The 20444-nt window shown below is 42.4% G+C and overlaps 1 protein-coding gene across 1 annotated transcript in view; it reads right to left on the reverse strand.

Moving 5' to 3' along the window:
• LBR (lamin B receptor) overlaps positions 1 to 20444 on the reverse strand; it is a 67283-nt gene that overhangs the window by 12844 nt on the left and 33995 nt on the right. The window contains exons 4-8 of the mRNA XM_006118026.3: positions 18280 to 18363; positions 16671 to 16845; positions 7736 to 7929; positions 2871 to 2925; positions 1287 to 1481 (exon numbers count right to left, since the gene is read on the reverse strand). Of these exons, the coding sequence (XP_006118088.3) occupies positions 1287 to 1481; positions 2871 to 2925; positions 7736 to 7929; positions 16671 to 16845; positions 18280 to 18363 (703 nt within the window). The remainder of the gene's footprint in view (positions 1 to 1286; positions 1482 to 2870; positions 2926 to 7735; positions 7930 to 16670; positions 16846 to 18279; positions 18364 to 20444) is intronic.

A 20444-nucleotide genomic window follows, 5' to 3' on the forward strand; every position in this document is an offset into this window, starting at 1 on the left:
CCCTGCAGACAGGGGCTGCAACTAGAGCAGCCTCTGTCCACATACAGTCCAGGCTAACATGGACAAAGGCTGCTTTGTGGCAGCCCCTGTCTGCAGGGGGTTCCAGTGCCTTGCCCCTCACTTGCCCCTCTCCCACCCCGCACTATCAGAGGCAGCAGCGTGGGTGGGAGGAACGGGAGCATAGAGACAGTACTGGGGACAGCAAGGGGGGGAGGGGGAGGAGAGAGTAGTCGACTCAACTTCTTGCTTACATCCCTACTTCAAATAATGTTTAAGTTTATTATGCAAAGAGTCAACTAAATTTGAGATGCTATCCAGGACTGGTCTTTATAAAAAGCATTCAACTTGCAATATAAATATGGGAAGAGCAAAATGTTAAATATTAGTCATATTGTTATGGGAATTAAAATGTACTTAAGATTTGATTTAGCAAAGGTTTGTTCATACAATACAAGTCACAGTGGGAGAGGTCTAGGTTGGATATTAGGAAAAAATATTTCACTAGGAGGGTGGTGAAGCACTGGAATGGGTTACCTAGGGAGGCGGTGGAATCTCCATCCCTAGAGGTTTTTAAGCAGGCATGTCCAAAGTCCGGCCCGCGGGCCAATTGCGGCCCGTGTTCTGGTTTAATACGGCCCCACAGGTAATTTGGCAATATCTATCTTTTATGGCCCCCAACGAATCCATATGTATTGAGATGAATACATTGTAAAATCTCAGTTAATGTCAATTGGTCTAAATCAGTTATAAATATATTTGGACACAACATGTATACTTGGTGTTATGTTCCTGTTCATATTTTTTGAACTTAAAAGTTGACAGACAACCTTTATTACCAATAATATGTAATGTACTTTACAATGTTCCTGACATATATTTCAGCTTCCTGGATTTTTTTTTCATCTGGCCTTCAGATATGAAAGGCAGAGTGATTTAACACCTGTTTAGATGTGTCATCCATGTGACAAAATGAAAAGTATGCTGTTTGCAATAAACTTTGCATAAAATAGTTAATTTGCATTTAATTTTAATGGTTCAAAGAATGTCAGGCAAAATGGTCGGCCCTCACGCATGTTCACTTCATCAAATCTGGCCCTTTTTGAAAAAAGTTTGGACACCCCTGTTTTTAAGTCTTGGCTTGATAGAGCCCTGACTGGGTTGATTTAGTTGAGATTGATCCTGCCTTGGGCAGGGGGCTGGACTTGATGACCTCCTGAGGTTTCTTCCAGCTCTATGATTCTAAAACAGAAGGGAAGAAAGGTTTGAAATATTTCTCATACACTTACCAGAATTTCCACCAGGTGACAGTTCTTCCTTAGGTGCTTTCAGGGACCGGACATAGAGATAAATGCTCAAAAACACAGAAAAAGTTGCAGCAGAGACTGCAAACTGCAGGAAATGGTCATATAAATAATGAAGCTCAATTTCAAAATATAAAGAAGTTCCTATTGCAGCAACAGTCAGGAGAAAAGCATAAAAACCTTTAAAAAAAAATAAAGTTAACATAAAAGCCAAGCCCCAAAGTAAAAAGAACATAACTTTTAGTACAAAGAGTCCCTCGTTATATTTATACACGCTTTTGTGAAATTTTGAAAAGATTTAAAGATACCTTTACAATGATATAATTATTTAATTTTTTAAAAGCTTCAGAGGGGTAGCCGAGTTAGTCTGTAACGGGAAAAACTTTAAAAAAAACAACCAAATAGTCTAGTAGCACCTTAAAGACTAACAAAACATGTAGATGGTATCATGAGCTTACGTAGGCAAAGCCCACTTCTTCAAATTATTTAATTTTTCAAATCATGTACACAAATAATGGGGTCCACTTCAGCATTTAGCAGAAAAGCAGGGCCTTGATGCATATGCATGGTGACATGCATATAACAGGCTAGGCATCTGGATATTTTTAGGAGTTTACAGCCATAGCCTCTTCAAGGCATGTGCAGCTTAGAACGGACTCCAGACTTATGTTAAGCTCTGAACATAGGCTCTATGAGCAATAAATTCTACCATCACATGTGTTGCTGGCTAGCATTACATGAAGACTTCATTTCAGCTACACACAACTAGACTATGGAAATACAGTCCATCTGGTCTACAATTAATACAAAATGCAGCAGCACACCTCTTCAGCAACACAGGTTAACCCTCATGCACATCAAACCTATCTATTCACTTCATTGGCTCACCACAGAATATTGCATTCAAGTTCAAGATCTCAGTACCTTTCTTCAAGACAAGCAATGATCTATGTGCAGGTTATTAAAAAGCTCCAGGATAAGGACCACTATCTACAGCTACGGTCCCCTGGCAGCATATCTGCCACAGTACTAAAACCTCAGTAGTAGCAGGAGAAACAACTCTTTTGGGAAATCCAGGAATGTGCCTCCCACAGCAACTAACTCAAACCACAGGCTTAGCTGCTCTCCATCCCAGGTGCACATGCATCGCTTCAATCTTACCCTCCTAATAAAAAAAATACATAGATCATTACACATACACCTGAATATAGGGATGTTAGATAATTAATTTAATAATAGTGTAACCACATCAAAATTTAGCAGATACATGATTATTCGCTGTTTCAACAGTCTCCTTGCACTGCGTGAAGAAAAACTTCCTTTTGTTTGTTTTAAACCTGCTACCTATTAATTTCATTTGGTGACCCCTAGTTCTTAAGTTATCGGAAAAAGTAAACAACTTTTCCTTATTCACTTTTTCCACGCCAGTCATGATTTTATAGACCTCTATCCTATTCCCCTTTAGTCTCCTCTTTTCTAAGCTGAAACGCCCCAGTCTTTTTAATACCTTTTCACATGGGATCTATTCCAAACCCTTAATCATTTTTGTTGTCCTTTTCTGAACCTTACCATTTATCCTGTACTGTAGTCTTCTTCCATTCAAAAGTGGCAGCCCTTCTACAACCTTAGAGGAGAAAGGATTAAAGACTTGATTTTTTTAAATTCAATTCAAATATTTTCATTTGTCCACATGACAGAAGTTCAGTCATAACAGGCAATTAGAGAAACACTATCAACTTGAAAATCTTATTCCTTTCTAAAATTTGTGTATCTTCTCTAGTAACTAGCAACAACTGAGTCATTAACAACTGAAAGCTAGCATGTCCTTCCTCCTCATCACCTGATTAGTTTACTTTGTGTATTTGACAATACTTTTGTATAATGTTAGCTTCCCATTTGTTTTGGATTTTCCATACACTTCAGGGAGTTATTTAGAAAAGAACACAGGAAAATGTGGTTCATAAGGGGAGTCAGGAGCAGATTCAACACCTGAAATTACCTGCACTATTTTTATTTTAAATAGAGACAAGGTAAGTGAGGCAATATATTTTCCTGGACCAACTTCTATTCATGGAGAAGACAAACTTTTGAGCTATGCAGAACTCTTCTTCAGATCTGGGGAAGGTAACCAGAATTTGTATGCTAAATACAAGTTGGGACAGACTTAAGCAAAAAGGGTTTCGAATACATACAACCACAGAAATGTTGGGCCAAAAGGGACCTCAAGAAGCTAAGTCTAGCCCACACCACTGAGGAAATACTAAGGTTTAAGTAAACCTAAATCATCTTTGACATGTGTTTGTCTAAACAAGTTTTTAAAAATCTGCAATGATGGGATTTCTAAAAGCCCCCTGAGACTGGGGAATGCGAGAGGGAGGGAGAACTGCCCCACACTGGCCCTTTAAGGGTTAAAACCCAGCTCTGGGAGAGGGCTGGAGCAGTGAAACCAGCAACAGCCAATTAGGGCCCAGCTGGGACTGTATAAATAAAGGCTCATGGAGAGGTGGACACAGACTTACTTTTGCTCCAGTTGTGGAGCAGGAAGGACTTGGCTACCAGGGAAGCTAGAGGCTTCCTGATGTAGAGCAGAGCAGAACAGGGGAAGCTCTGGCCAGGCAAGCTCACAGGCTGCAGGGCCTGAAGCAAGGCATGAGAGAACTAGGGCTGCAGAGATGCAGTCAGGGTAGGCAGAGGCAGCAGGTCCACACCCCCTTGCCAATGATGAGTGGCCATTTCAGACTGCAGCTTGTCCTTTGGCAGGGGCTAGATGAAGACTGACAGTGGGTCACTGAGGCAAGATGGGCATACAGGGTTGGGGGTTCCCAGAAGGGAAGGATCCCAGAGTGTGGGGGGCACTGCAGCAGGGCAGTACCCAAAGGGAAGGGTGTCACAGTCTAGGAGGGACACAAGTCCTAACAGAGTGGCAGAGCCAGTAACAGCTAACTACAGGCATGACATCAGCCAAAAGGGGGCACTCCAGAACTGAAATGCTAATTCCAAGAGTGACCAGCAGGAGGCACTGCGGCAGTGAGTTACACCATGTAACACCCCCCTTAGAATCCTATTCCAGCACTTACTTACTCTTATAATGGTTACATTTTTCCTAATATTTAATGTAAATCTCCACTGCTGCAGATTAAGATGGTTATTTCTTATCCTACCTTCAGTGGACAAAGAGAACAGTTGATTACTGTCATCTTTATAGATGCCCTTAACATATTTGAAGACTTGCCAGTTTGACCCCTCAGTCTCTTCTCATGACTACATGCCCAAGGTTTTTTAAGTCTTTTCTTATGTCAGGTTTTCCAAACTTTTTATCATTTCCTCCACAGTTGTCTTCTTTTTCCACATTTTTCCTGAAGTAAGCCACCCAGAATTGGATGCGGTTCTTAAGGAGAGGCTTCACCAGTACTGGACAGAGTGGGATAATTACCTCTTATGGCTAATATATAACACTCCTGTTATTCTCGCTCAGAATAGTAACCTTCTTTTGCAACTGCATCACATATTCAATTTGTGATCCACTATATTCCCCAAATCCTTTTTAGTAGTACTACCGTATAGCCAGTTATTCCTCGATTTATAGTGGCGCATTATTTTTCCTTCCTAAATGAAGTACTTTAACACTCCTTTTAGTGAATTTCATCTCACTAATTTCAAACCAATTCTCTAATTTGTCATGATCCTTTTGCATTCTAATTCTGTCCTCCCAAATGATGGCTATTCCTTATCACCATATTATCCTCTCCTTACTTACAAAATTGATAGTTTAACAATTTTTCCAGTAACTTTTCAGGTATCAAATGTAGGCTGATTGGTCTATAATTTCCTGGGTCCTCTTTGTTTCCTTTTTAAAAAGGTATGTTTTATGTTGTCCATCTGCAGTCCTTGGGGACCTCATGTATTCCCCATTCAGTTCTCAAAAAGATGACTAATAGTTCCACTGCTTCAGCTAGTTCATTAAGTATTGCAAGATTAAATTAATCGGGTCCTACTTACTTGAAGACATCTCACTTGTGTAAATAGTCTTTAACCTGTGTTTTTACTTTTTTTGGCATGTATTCCTTCTTGTTGCTAATATTAATTGTGTTGAGTATTTGGTCAACATTAACATCGTTAGTGAAGACTGAAGCAAAATAGGCATTAAACATCTCAGGCATCTTGGTATCAGTTATTAGCAATCCTTCCCGCACTAAATTATGGCTCTATACTTCCTTTTGCCTCTTGTTCCTCATATATTTAGCAAAAGTCATAAAGGGTATTAAGTTCATTAGCTGTAACTCATTTTGCGCCTTAGCCTTTCTTTGTCCTTATTGTTTATGCCAGGGGTGGCCAACCTGTGGCTCTGGAGGCACCTGTGGCTCTTCTGCAGCTAATACATGGCTCTTGCTCAGGCCTGACTCTGGAGCTGCAGCTATAGGTGCCGACTTTTCAGTGCTCAACTTCTGGCTCCATATCCTCCTCCAAGCATATTGCACCCTCGCTCCTTCCCTACCCCACAGAGCCTCTTGAGGGCCATGAAACAGCTGATTGCAGTGGGCAGGAGGTGCAGGGAAGGAAGAGGCGGCACTGATTAATGAGGCTGCTGGTGGGTAAAAGATGCTGGAGACGGGAGAGGAAAGCACCTGTTGGGGACTGCTCACAAATTACTGTAGCTCTTTGGCAATGTACATTGGTAAATGGTGGCTCTCTCTCAGGCTCAGGTTGGCCACAACTGGTTTATGCTATTGTGTATAATGCCTGTGCTTTTTGCTCCTTAGCAATGTGTCCATGTTTCCATTTTTTTTGTGGGACTCCTTTTTTATTTTAAGATTACTGTCTACTTCAAAAAAACAGACAACAATACTGAAATCCTGTTTCCCTTCATTTTTCTTCCCCAGAACCGTATCTCTCTCTCTTTAAGTTTGCTAAAATCCGCTTTTTGAACTCAATTGTTCTACTGCTTTCACTCCTTCCTTTCCATAGGGTCATGAAATTTACAATTTCATTATCACTTTTATACAAAGTGCCTTCCATCTTCAGATTTGCTTTCAATTTCTCCCTAATGTTATTTCCTCCACTTCATGAAACAAAAAATTATTCCCAACACATTCCAAGTACTTATTGGAAACTGTTTTGCCATTCTACTTTCCAGACAAATTTCTGGCTAAAGTCTCTAATTAATACCATATCTTATGTCTTGCATTCTTCTCTTGATTTAGGAGCGCTGCATCCCATCTACCTCCTCTTCCTGTGCCCTCCCCCATGTAATAAGATGTTTTGGTCTTTTATAACTTTTCTTGTGTATGTTCCTTCAAGATCAGCAATTGTCAGATTTCACCCACATAGTTTTGGGGCATTTGATACACTGGATCTGAGAGGCATGTGTAGAAACGCAAAATCTGGAAAGGTGTGCTGTGGTAGTTATTTATCATTGTAGCACTACAGATATGTCTGCAGGTTTTGCTGTTGTTGTTCTGAAAAGGTCTGGTACTGTTTTGAGTTGCTCGGTCTTGGTCTGTGGGGAGCTTGTTTCTGACAAGTTTAGTAAAATGGGGGAATATTTGAAGGCCAGAAGTGGGGTGGGGGGTAATTTTTTTAATTGACTAGATTTCAAATACACCAAGTCCCTAGAAAGAACTCTTCAAATATTATTTTACGGGCAAGAAAAATAAACAAGAAAAGATGGACAGATATGCAAACATTAGCTATGTTTACATAAACTTTCAAGGAATTTCTATAAGAACAGGTGTCTGAAATTTCACTGAAATTTATGCTTAAAGTGGGAGGTGGCAATTTTAAGACAAGAATTACAAAGTCAGAAGCTTCTATTTCCCAGAGTGGCATCAATGAAGAGTCCAATAACAGATCTTCTCCAGTTTAAAACAGACAAATTAAGGAATTGTTGACTTGTACAGAAATTGCCATTTCAAACTAGACCATCTTTATTCCAGATGTGGGCAATATCTCATGTTTCAGAGAAAGGGAAAGAACAATATAATTTACTCGTCCAACTGTGATATATGTATGAATGTGACCGTTAGGAATGAATTCCTGAGTGAGCAACTTTGCAGCAATGAAGTAAATAATCTCCCTTCTACTTGATGTAGTAGTAGAATCAACAACAAAAGCCAGTAAAAATGTAATGCTCAAAACTTGTCATATGACATTTTTCCAAAACTCTATCAGTACACCAAATCCATCTGACTACTTAATTTCTTTAAAGTGTACTGTAGGTATGGGGATATATGATCAGGAATCACTTTTGGCAGCAAGTGTTTTCAAGCTGGCAGTTGTGTAATTTAAGCTTTCAACAAATCTGCAGTAGTTATATTCTAATGTAGTATTTAGTAATCGGCTTAATAATAATATTTCAAATAATAAAATCAAACCTTGTTTTAACCCAACCCACAAAACAGTAACCTCCCAGAACGTATTTATTATGAGAAGATTACCTTTCCAATTGGCAATAAGGAAAACAGAGCTTGAACAAAGAACCACAGAAGAACACCACCAAACACTCTGGTCTCCCACAAACTACCAAATACTGGCAAAGGAGCGAAGTTCATAACACTGGGATCTTCCTGTTTGCACATCAACAGCAAATAAAATACAGTGGCAGGCAGGAAAAATATCATGCAAAAGGCTCCTGTAAACAAAAACCACACAACGGTAAAAGATAAACTTCAAAGAATAGCATGTAGTGCTATCAAAGCTTACCAATGTGTTTGCAACAGTTGTGTTACTCACAAGTAGAAAAGTCATCCTAAACAAGTGACAGTTTGTACTATGCTATATAGATTACCTTAAAAAAAACACAGAAACAAAGCAGTCCCTCTAGAGTTGGAAACAAACTACTATTAACAAAGAATGTTGTTAATGATGCTGGGTCCAGGAGCCCCCCCCCCCCCCACCCCCGTGGCTCTGCAGTTTAACTGTAGGAGGAGCCGGGCTGCCTGTATGTCTGGTTCTTGCTACATTTAAACTGCAGAGCCACAGCAGGGGGAGCTCCTTCTGAGCACCTTCCCTTATTGACTAAATCATGTAGTTGATACAAATTGTGTCAACTACCCAATTACCTTCCTCTTAACATCCTTACTACTCATAACTGTTATTTATGTCCATTCCAATCACATGTGTGCGCATACATATGCACAGAGGCGGGAAGATTTTTCCCAACTCAGATCCCCATAGGGTCAGTCTGGGCGTTGCTGCCTCCACAGTGCTTAACATAAGTCTATGTCAATCTGCCCCCTCCTCAGTTCCTTCTTTCCAGCTATTCTGACAGAAGGGAAGGGGCATGGATATTGGAATGGATATGAACGACATCTAGAAGAACAAGTTACAAGAAGGTAGATAACTTTTTTCTTCAAGTGCTTGTCCATGTGCATTCCAATCAGGTGACTCATTAGTCCAAGTTCAGATGGTGGGGTCAGAGTCTTGCACTGACTGAAGCACTGCTCGTCTCCAAGCAGCATCAACCCCAGCCTGATGGGTGATAGCATAGTATTCAGCAAAAGTTTGTATAAACAACCAGGTTGCCACTCTGCATGTTTCCTGAGTGGGGCAGGAAATCTGTGGATGAAGCCTGGGCCCTGCTGGAGAGAAGGCTGAGTGCAAGTGGAGGCAATTCTGTGAAATTGTAGCAGTCTCAAATACATGCTACTATTCATGATGAAATGTGTTGGGCTGATAATGGCTGACCTTTCATTCAGTCCACCACTGCTACAAATAACTGTACTTTCTGAATGATTTTGTCCTCTCGACATAAAAAGCTAGGGCCCTCCACACATCTAGAGAGTGTAGTCTCTGTCCCGGGCGCTAGAGTGCAGCTTGGGGTAGAATACCAGAAGAAACATGTCCTGGTTAACGTGGAATTGTGACATTATGTTAGGGAGGAACATCAGGTGTGGTTGGAAGTGTATTTTGTCCTTATAGAAAATCATACCAGAGGCTCTGATGTTAGGACCCTAAGTTCTGACATCCTCCTAGTGAAGATTATTGTCACCTTACAGGAGAGGTGGAACTGGTGGCCAGTGGTTCAAATGGCAAGCACATTAACCTGGAGAAGACTAAATTGAGGTCCCAGGGTGGCACTGGTTGTCCGACTGGAGAGTCTGTTAAGGCCTTTTAAGAATCAGATAACCAAAGGGCCTGTAAATACTGAGCAACCTTGTGCACCAGGATGGAAAACTGATGTAGTGGCTAGACCAGACCCTTACAGAGAAGGCTGAAAGCCCTTTCTGTTTGAGGTAGAAGAGATAGTCTTACCTCCTCTTAGTAGTGGCATTGACGTTAGCATTGGAAGATAGCCATGTTGTATCATCAACCAGATTGAAAATCTCTTCCACAGATGTGGCAAGTGATTCTTGTGGAAGGCTTCTTGTGCCAAGGAGAACTTGTCTGAGCATGAGAGCTCAAAGGGGTTTAGCCACGGAGCTTCCACATTGTGAAGTGGAGCAACTCGAAGTTTGGATGCTGAAGGCAACCATGGTCTTGTGTGAGCAAGTACCGGAACAGTGCAAGCAAGACCGAGGTCTTCATTGACTCATCCAGGAGGGAGATGTACCAGTGTTAGCGGGGCCAGGCTGGTGCTATTAAGATTGCCTGAGCTTGATCCCTCCAAATCTTGGAGTACCTTGTGGACAAGTAGTAGGAGTAAAAGGTGTATAGGAGATGTTTCTCATCCAAGGGGGAGACCATGTCCATGCTGGAGCCCAGGCTGTGGCTTTGGAAGAAGCAGAACTGCTGGCATTTCCTGCTATGTTATGTGGTGAATAGGTCTAACTTGGGAAAGACATTCACCTCTGGAAGACTGATTGTGCAACACCCAGGCAGAGAGAGAACCTGCTGTGGTGGTCCACTAGCTCATTCTGTACACCTAGGAAGTAAGAGGCATGCAGATGTATTGAATGTTCTAGACAGAAGACCCAGAGTCTGAGGGCTTCCTGACATAAGGGAGAAGAGTGTGCATCCCCATTTGTTGATATAGAATATTGTGTTTCTGTGATGACAGAGGGTCTGAAAGGTTTGGCATGCCAGGCACATTGCCCTCAGTTCTCTGATGTTTATGTGGAGACCCTGAGTTCTGCTAAATGGACCTTCCTCATCCTCTAAGTCCTGCACATCCATCACTAAAGTTTTCAAAAGTGTGGCACCAAGGGGACCCCTGAGCAAACCTCCTATTGGTTCAGGCACCACAGAAGGGAGTCTAGCACCAGGGAAGACAGTGTTATTGGTCTGTCTAGTTTGACCCGGGCTGGTCAATATTCAGGTGCCAGCCATGAATGAAGGAGTCAGAATGTCATATCACACATTTACATATCTTCATGTGACCCAACAATTTCTGGCAGTTCTGTTTAGTGATAGTGAGGAACTGCCTGAGACCCTGAATGATAGCAGTGATAGCCTGAATCCTCACTTCTGGGAGGTACGTTCTCGCGTAGGTCAAGTCCAGAACTGCCCCAATAAACTCTATTCTCCAGACACGGCCCAGAATGGATTTCACCTTATTGAGGAGACCAGCTAGGGTTGTGGAAGGTGGCTCTGATGACTTTCACATGAGCTTCTACCTGATTTCTGGAACAGCCCTTAATGAGCCAGCCTGTACCTGAGACATGTGCAGGAATGCAGCAATAACTGCCATGCACTTTGTGAATACCCAAAGTGCTGTAGGCAGGCCAAATGGAAGTATTGTAAACTGATAATGGGTTTGATTGACTCACAAATCTGAAGTATTTCCTGTGGGGCTGATAAATCGTGATGTGAAAGTATACATCCTTTAAGTCAAGGGTGGCATAACAGTCTGTTGGATCCAGATATAGAATGATGGAGGCAAGGCAGACCATGCAGAACTAGTGTTTCTTTACAAATTTGTTGAGTTCTGACTGGTCCAGAATGCGCCAAAGGCTACCATTGACTTTCAGCATTAGGGAGTAAAAAACCCCTGGGCTCCTCAGGATAGCTGACAGCTCTGGCGCGGATTGTGGATGCAGAAACAGCACAAACAATGGTGTAGACGTCGGTCCCAAGGGCACAGATGTTGATAATGATGCCTCAGATGGGACAAAGATGCCAACACCACAGATGCTGACCAAGTGCCTTGGCTCCTGCCATAGGCATGGGGTCTAAAAGGGCCACTGGGTGGGTTTCTGCTATTGCGGTACCCATTGTTCTAGTCAGAGCTCTTACTGCTCTGAGAGGAGGAGTGACTGCTCCAGCTGCACTCAGAGTGATAAGAGTCTGACTCTGATGCCTCTGAATATGAGGCCCAAGATGGAGCCATGCCCCTGGAAGTGAAACATTTGAGTCTCTCCATTTGCTCCTGTTCACGAAACTTGGTGAGGGGGAACAGCATAACATCATCACCAGTTTACAACAGAGTGCAACAGGGAGATGGCGGAAGTGCTGGTGCAGTCTAGCTTCTGGGTGGCAAGAACAGGGATGTAAGGGTGAGGATGTCCTCGGCCGGTGCCAAGGGGCAGAATGGTCCTGGCATGCACCAGGAAAGAGTTCAGACACCTTGGTGATGTCTTTCTTCAGCACATGATCCCTTGAAAAGAACATCAGCATGCTACACACTGTGAAAGAAGTGCTCAAGGGCAGTGCTACAGTGCTGGGGTCCAACTGGGGCTGGAGCTCAGCCTTTATTAAGAGGATTTTTAGGTGCTGTTCATGCTTTTTTAGAAAGTCCTTGGTCAGAATTCCTTGCAGTGGTCTTTCTGGTGACCCTTCACCCAGGGCTCTGAAGCAGGATGTGTGGGGGTCACTTTTTGGCATGCACTTTGCACAGTCCTTGCATGTCTTCAAACCCAGCAACCACAGCATACCATGGGAGCGGCAGGAAAGCTGGGGGAGGGGCAAACCCCCTTAACTGAAACTTAACACTGACTGCCAGACTAACAGCAACTCCAAGTATGAATTATATACACACAGAGAAATACTGGGTACTGCTACAGCAACTTGACAAAGCAAGACCAAGGGAAAATTCCAGTTACCATTACTAGCAGTAAGAAGGAACTGAGGAGGGAGTGGATTGGCACTAAATGGAACACCATGCAGGCACCACCCCAGGAGGCACCCAGATGGATCCTATAGGGAGCTGCTAGGGAAAAATCTTTTGGCTACTGTGCACGTGAACACAACCTGATTGCACATGAACAAGCACTTGAAAAATATACATAAATTACTTTAAAGACAGGTAATCTTAACTGGCAACTCAACCAGTTGTGAAGTTGGTCAGTGCAATTTAAAAAATTTAAACTAAGTTCAGTGTAATTAGATCAGTGTAATTTTAAGATCAAGTGTTTACATTTAGATCAGTAAACCTGAAGCCAAGATTACTAGTTCCACAGAGCACTCGGTCAGGAATAGGGTAGTCCTTGGTCCCCACTAGTGTAACGATAAGCTCCGTAGTCCTCATGCCAAGGACAGTCCCATAGACTCTAACTGTTAGGCCCCACCACTCTGAGGCCAAGGGCAGCTCCCTCATCTCCATCATCTAGGACTTGCCACTCTGCCCATGAGAAGCCACATTCACCAAAAGGGGGCATTCTCTCCCAACTGTATGAAACTCTACCATAGCACTATTATTCCTTCACAAATGTAATACTTAAAATTTGTCCTTGAATTTCATCCTGTTTATTTCAGACCATTTCTCCAGTTTGTCAATTTTGAATTCTAATCTTATTCTCCAAAATGCTTGCAACCCTACATATCTTGCTTTCATCCATAAACTTTGTAAATGGTACTCTTTATGCCATTATCAAAATCATTTGAAAAGATATTGAACAGAACCAACCTACGATAGATCCCTACAGGACCCCATTCAATATGCTCTTGCAGCGTGACTGAATTACTGATAATTACTCTCAGTATGATTTTCCAACAAGTTGTGCACCCATTTTTTAAGTTTGTCTAGGCGATTTTCCCCCTAGCTTATGAGATGGACATATGAGAGAGCATCAAAAGCCTTACTAAAGTTGAGATATTTAATCTACTTCTTCCTCCTGTTACAAATTATGCAATGATTGAATGATTATATAATGTATCATCATGCTTATATCAATGTATCATCTGTAACAATGAGCAGAATGTATAACTTAGATACAATGATGACAATTTAGACTATCATACATTGCTGTATCATGGTATGTCTTGTAATGTGTATCATCTTTATAACCTAAACTGTCAATCATCTTAAGAAACCATTGGTGTCTAGTCACCTGGCACATAGCAATACCTGACGGTTTAGTTTTGAAAACTCATGAATATGTAAAAGAATAGAATGTTGATATGAATATTCATGTGTTGTTGTTAAAGAACCAATCCTTTTACATTTATGGTAATGAGCATTATATTTTGTCCAATCATTTTAAAATAGAATATTCATGAATATGCATGAGTCTCACCGTTAGAAGTCTAGACCACGCCCATTGGGTTTGTTGCATTGGGCTAGATTTAGGGTTAGACTTAGTGCATGGGTGAGGACTGTGTATGAGGTCTAAGGTCTTGGTCCAAGGTTTAGCTAAAGGAACGAGAGAGGTCTAGAAATCTTTTGATGTGGAGGTAAACGGAAGGTTTACCCTCCCTTCATTTAGGTGTAGGATTAGGTTAGCTTAGTTTAGGTTTTAGTTAGTGTAGATCCTCGTCGTTGTGTATGTTTGTCGGCCGTCGTCGAGACTGTTCGTCGGGCGCGTTGGGATTAGTTAAGGTTTTATTTTAGGATAGGTTAAGCATAGGATAGAGAGTCTAGCATCAATCGCCAGTTCCAGCTGCATCCGAAGAGCAGGAAGAGACGACATGGACGGAGGCTTCACAGAAGGTGAACTGAACTCTATCGCTCTCGACCAGCCTCCGAGGGATCTCCTTGGCTGTTCCTCTCCTGCAGCTTCAAACTAGCCAAAGGATAGCAGGTCGCCAAGCATCGGCGTGGTCATCCATCGAGAGACTCCTGGCTGTTCCTCTCCCGAGGCCCGAAAGGACCAACGGATCGAGGTCGCCAGCGCCACATCAATCGCCCCCGCACCACTAGACTCTGGTAGTATAGTAGTTTATCTTAAACGGGACTTCCCCCTATCTGTTATACTTGAGATTGGTATTTTAATATAGTCTTGTTGTTATAAAATCTATCTAAATTGTTAAGTTTTTATTTATGCACCACACCTTTGGGTAGAGGCAATTTAACCGGTGATCATATACGGTATTCGGAGTTGCACCTTTAAGATCATAATATTCCAATTAGGCTAATTAGGCATAGTTAGTTATAAGTGTTGTGGCCCCATAAGGGTTACACTCCCATCCATAAGACTTGTCCTGTCAAAGGATATTAGGTTGATTTGACATTTGCTCCTGACAAATCCAGTTAGCTGTTATTTTTAATCTTATCTTTTAAGTGCACACAACAATTTGTTCCATTAGCTTCCAAGTACCAAAGTTGGGATGTCTGGTTTATAATTCCCCTCTGATGTCGCCTATCTCCACAAGTTCTCAGTAATAATTGCTGATGGCTCAGAGATCTTTTCAGCCAGTTCCTTAAATATTCTAGGATGTGTTTCCTCAGTCCCTGCTGACTTAAAGCTATCTAATGTGTCTACGTTTTTAGATGTCTGTTAGAGACAAGGAAAGTGAGTTAATATCCTTTATTTGACCAACTTCTCTTGGTGAGGGAGATATACTTTTGAACCATACAGCGCTCCTTTTCAGCTCTAAGAAAAACACTTCCAAGCACCATAACAAAGTGCAAGGTGGAACTGTTTAACATAAACAGCACATACTGTAAACGAACCTTCAAGGTAGAATGGCCTGTTAACATCTCTGCAGTCATAAGAAAAAAAAAAGGGGGGGGGATTAGTGGACCACAGACTGTTGTAATAAACCATAAATCCAGTGTCTGTCCAGTCCATGATTTTTCCCAGGCTCATCTTTTCAAAAGTGTTGTATAGATTTCTTTTGAGGATTAGGACTAATAGGGCTCATTCAGAATGCTCAGTTGTAGAAGAGTGTTTATCCATATGTGACAGGTGTTTTTGTCTTATTTTCCTGTGAGGGTTCAACTCATTGTTTCTCTATTTTAGTTTTAAACTATACCCAGTTTACACTGATGTTCATTATGTTAATCATCTGATCATTGCTAACATTTTTGATCAAGACTGGAACAAAAAAAGGAAGCTTAACACTTTTGTCCATTGTTTTCTGATTTGTCTTTTCTGCTTCCTGAAGTAATAGGCCTATCTTATGTTTGGTCATCATCTTGCTTATAATGTATTTGTAAAATGTTTCATTGTTACCCTTTATGTCCCTAGATAGAGTTTAATCTTGTTTTGTGCCATTGAGCTTTTAATTTTGTCCTGACATGCTTGTGGTTTTGTTTTTTATATATAAATAAATAACAAATAAAATATGTTCATTCTCTATAATTTGACCAACTTAGTTTCAGTTTTTACAAGTTGAACCTCTCTAGTCCAGAACTCTCTTGTCTGGAAACATCCGTCGTCCAGCTGGATGTCCATTTTTCATAAGTGTAGCCAAGTTTCTCACAGCCCCATAAAGTTTGTTTACAGCCACAAGTGCTAGCTCTCAGTGTTCCATGCTGTTATTCAAGTCTAATTTACTCCTAAATGTCTTCTAACAGCACAGTAAAAGCAGTGGACATGTTTGTAATTCAGCTAGATATTACACACCTCCCGTGCTCCACAAAATTCTCACATTCAGAACCGGTCAGGCTTGAGGGTGCCAGACTAGAGAGATTCAACCTGTATTCAAATAACTCTTACCTAAATCAGGTAATTGAAGATCTCCTGATTAAGCCTTCAATTTAACATTGAAAACCTGGAGTTCCAAAGCAATGGTACTCGATTATTTCCCTTTGTAAACTAGTACAGATTTCAATCAAACAGTCAGAAATCTTTCCCATTCTATTATTCAGCCAAAATGTTTGCCTTATTTTTACAGAATTAAACCCAGTTACTTTCCAGGTTTTTTTAAAAAACATTAATTGATCATACCAATTTCACTGAAATATAAAGTATGTTTGGCTTTAATAGCTCTCCAAAAGGTGTAATATCTGAGGTTGAGGCCACTGACTTTTCAAATTATGAAATGTATAGACGTTTACTCTAGTAACTTCAAGGAGTATCCCGCCAGTAAGTAGAAAGATCATGATAATCACTGGATCATCTGCCTCACAACAGATCATGACAGAATCTAGTATGAGGTATCAATGTTACCAAAGGCAAACAAAATACAATCGCACCATATGAACGGCCCCAATTCGGGAGGAGGGAGTGAAATCTTTGAGAATGGTAATGTGGTATCAAGTAACAAAAACAAACAAACAAACAAACAAACCAACCACACCCCACCACACATCACTACTGTTAATGTACATACCAATTCTTCCACCAAACTCTAGCTCCTTTGTTTGTGTTGATACTTTTTCAGTAGTTTTTGCTGTCTCAAAAACTCTCTCTTCCAAAAATATTTCTTCTTTCTTCTTCTCTCTTCTTGGATGTAAGCTGTACTGGTCAAGCACATGCCCAATTTCTAGCTCTGATTCAACTTTTTGCTGGTAAAGAACAAAAGGGTTTCAAAAAAATTCTCTTATTCTACAAAGAGTGGCGTAATCAAGAGAACAATCAGATTTGAATATCGAAGTACAATGCATTTTTCCACATATAAAAGGTATTACAGGCAGTCCCTGAGTTACGCGGATCCGACTTATGTCAGATCCGCAGTTACAAACAGGGTTTTTCTCCGCCCTGAGGACGGGAGCGGCGGGACGCCCAGATGCGCCACAGTCCCGCCGCCCGCGTCCTCCGGGGCGAGAAAAGCTGCTCCGCATCTCCCTGGTCTGCTGGGGAGGGAGCCCCCCCCCAGCAGACCAGGGAGATGAGGAGCAAAGCCTCGGAGGACGTCGGCAGCGGGACAGCCGCAGCACGTCTTGGCTGTCCCGCTGCCGGCATCCTCTGCGGCTTTGCTCCACTTCTCCCTGGTCTGCTGGGGGGGGCCAGCAGACCAGGGAGACGCGGAGCAAAGCCACGGAGGACTCGGGCGGCGGGACCGCGGTTCGTCTCGGTCCGCCACCCGCGTCTCCCTGGTCTGCTGGGGGGGGGGGGGGGGAGCTACTGCGCCCCACACCCCCTCCCCAAGCAGACCAGGCTTTTCTCAGGACACCTGTGGTAGAGCAGCTGGGATGCTGCCGGTTGGTCCCGCAGCGCCGCTCTGGGCGCTACTGGACCAACCCAGCAGCACCCCAGCTGCTCTGCCCCAGGCGTCCTGATTCAGCCGCTGCTGAAACTGACCAGCGCTGACTACAGGAAGCCCGAGGCAGAGTTGCTCTGCCCCGGGCTTCCTGGAATCAGCCGCTGATCAGTTTCAGCAGCAGCTGACTTGGGGACGCCTGGAGTTCTTAAGTTGAATCTGTATGCAAGTCGGAACTGGCGTCCAGATTCAGCCTGTTGAAACTGATCAGCGGCTGATTTCAGGAAGCCCGGGGCAGAGCAACTCTGCCTCGGGCTTCCTGTAGTCAGCCGCTGGTCAGTTTCAGTAGCGGCTGAATCTCGACGCCAGTTCCGACTTACATACAGATTCAACTTAAGAACAAACCTACAGTCCCTATCTTGTACGTAACCCGGGGACTGCCTGCATTCAACTATATTAGCTGTGAGAGAAGACAGCTGAAAGGCATTCTGCTTAATAATATTCCCCCATATTCTGCTTTGTCTCCATCCTTTCCAATTATACAAACTCTACATCTTCCTTCAGATGAGTGTTAAACTAAATGACCACTTTTACCTGCCAGAAAAATATTTTTAATAAAAGCATAGTTAGTGCTAAGTTTCACTGCTGAATCTCTTCTTTGCTGTGTGTTGCATTCCAAAACCTCCCCTTAATTTATATATTGTCTTTTTATACCAATTTGTAAAATGCTTAATACACTGCACCGTAGTAATAAGAAACACTATTTCCTGATATTGCTGCAGATTTACTGTTTTCTTACCTGTAAGATTTTAAAGGAAGCATCATTTCTTTCTGTACTATCAGGCTCACCATTGAAACTTCTAGTGTTGTTCTCACTAAATTTCTAATTGGAAGAAGAAAATGAATTTTAAAATGTTACTAATGAATTAAAATTAGTATATAATGAACAATTAAAACGTATTTATCAACAGTCATGTTTGTAACAACAGCCAATTACTATAATTCAAATATTAGAGAAAGTTTTTTTGATCCATCCCCATTTTGTTTACTTTGTGCACCTGACAGCATTTTTTTTTAAGTGAGTAGATTCAATCTCCACTATTAGGGTGAGTCTTAAAGGAAAAAAGGAGAACTCCTTTAACAGTAGGAAAATCAACAGTAAAACAGAAAATCAGCAGGGAGAATTCAGCGGTAGATGCAGTTATCAAAACACTTTTAACTCAATGAACTGAAATGTCAATTACAAATAGTGTGTCCACTTAACAATTATGTTGTGCAAGCTAATTCACTGTCCCAAAATTCTGTCCTGCAAGATAACACAAAAAAGAAACAGACCTGCCAAGTCAAAAAGATGTCATGTAATATTATACTTTTCAGCAGTAAAAAGATAAGAGCCAAATATGTTCTGCAGACAAACCTGAATTCTGGCTACACACCTCCTTTTTTTTTTTTTTTTTTTTTTAAATCTCACTGATCAAATAATTTTTTTCTTTCTTCTCTGCTTCTGCTTCACAGCAGAGAGTTTCAGAGAAACCTGCCTACAGCTAAGGAGGAAGACAAAATTATGAATTCTTCAGGGACTGATTTGCTCCTATCATGTCTGTTCCCTAAGTTTAAACAAGTCAAAACCCCATAGTTTAGAATAGAAGGACCTTCATACACAGAAGGAGAATTGTGGAACACAAGTCACTAGAAACTAGGGATGCGAACGTATAACCATACAAACAGTTAACTAATAAGCCTGGGCTTGTCAATTAACATTCACACTCAGGCTTCCGAGGGAGCCGGCTGCCACCCTGCACTGCTGCTTCTGATACTGCTGTTTGCTGTACATGCCAGCTGCTTTTTGGAGTGGTGCAGGGCCAGGGCAGGAGTAAGCCTGCCTTAATCCCACTGCTCCATCACCCAGAAGCTGTCTCAGTTAAACAGTGCCCAGCCAAACCTGCTTCCTGAACCTCCTCCTACACCCAACCTCCTGCCCCAGACATGAATCATCCTGCACCCAAACTCCTTTCCAAACCCTGCACCTTGAAACTGCTCCTAGATCCCAATCCCCTGCCCTGGGCTAAATCCAGAGCCCCTCCCACACTCTAAACTCATTGGCCTAAGACCAGAGCATGCACTCCAAGCCTGCAGCCCAGCCTGGTGAAAGTGCACGAGGATGAAGGAGTTAGGGAGATGGAGTGAGCAGGTGAGGTGTTGGAGTGAGGGTGCAGCACGAGCAGAGCCTCTAAGAAGGGGCGGGAAATAAATGGGGCAAGAGTATTTAGGTTTTGAGGTAGATCTTAAATTGCACTTAAATTGAAAAAGTGATCTTGTGGTTAGAAAGGTTAGAGACCACTACTCTACAGCAAGCTAGTCCTAAATTCTTTATCAAAATACCAACTTCCTGCAACAGCTTCAGATAATTTTTTAATATACAGGTTTTTTAATGAACTAAATATCAAAATGAATGTAATCAATATTGTAGCACATGCCTGTTTTGATGCTAAATTTGACTTTATATTGTTGCTAAGTTTTCAGTGTGCCACAGATATTCATCTTTAGGTTTCAGTATTAGCAACCAGGAAGATATATTGCACTCTATCCACAGCTATTTTGGCTCTTAGTCTCTAAGGCTGTGTCCAGACTCAGCAGACCTGAGGCAGTGGCTGAATCAGGACGCCTGAGGCAGAGCAGCTGGGGTGCTGCCGGGTTGGTCCGGAGCAGCGCTGCGGGACCAACCCGGCAGCCTCCAGCTGCTCTACCCCAGGGGTAGGCAAGAAAAGCCTGGTCTGCTTGGGGGGGGCACTAGCTGCACCCCCCCTCCCCCCAGCAGACCAGGGAGATGGGGGTGGGGACGCCCAAGTCCTCCACGGCTTTGCTCCGTCTCCCTGGTCTGCTGACCTGGGAGACATGGAGCAAAGCCGCAGAGCACACGGGCAGCGGGACAGTCCAGGCACGCCGCGCTGTCCCACTGCTGGC

Source organism: Pelodiscus sinensis, chromosome 3, assembly GCF_049634645.1.
Source record: "Pelodiscus sinensis isolate JC-2024 chromosome 3, ASM4963464v1, whole genome shotgun sequence".
NCBI classification, from domain to species: Eukaryota; Metazoa; Chordata; order Testudines; family Trionychidae; genus Pelodiscus; species Pelodiscus sinensis.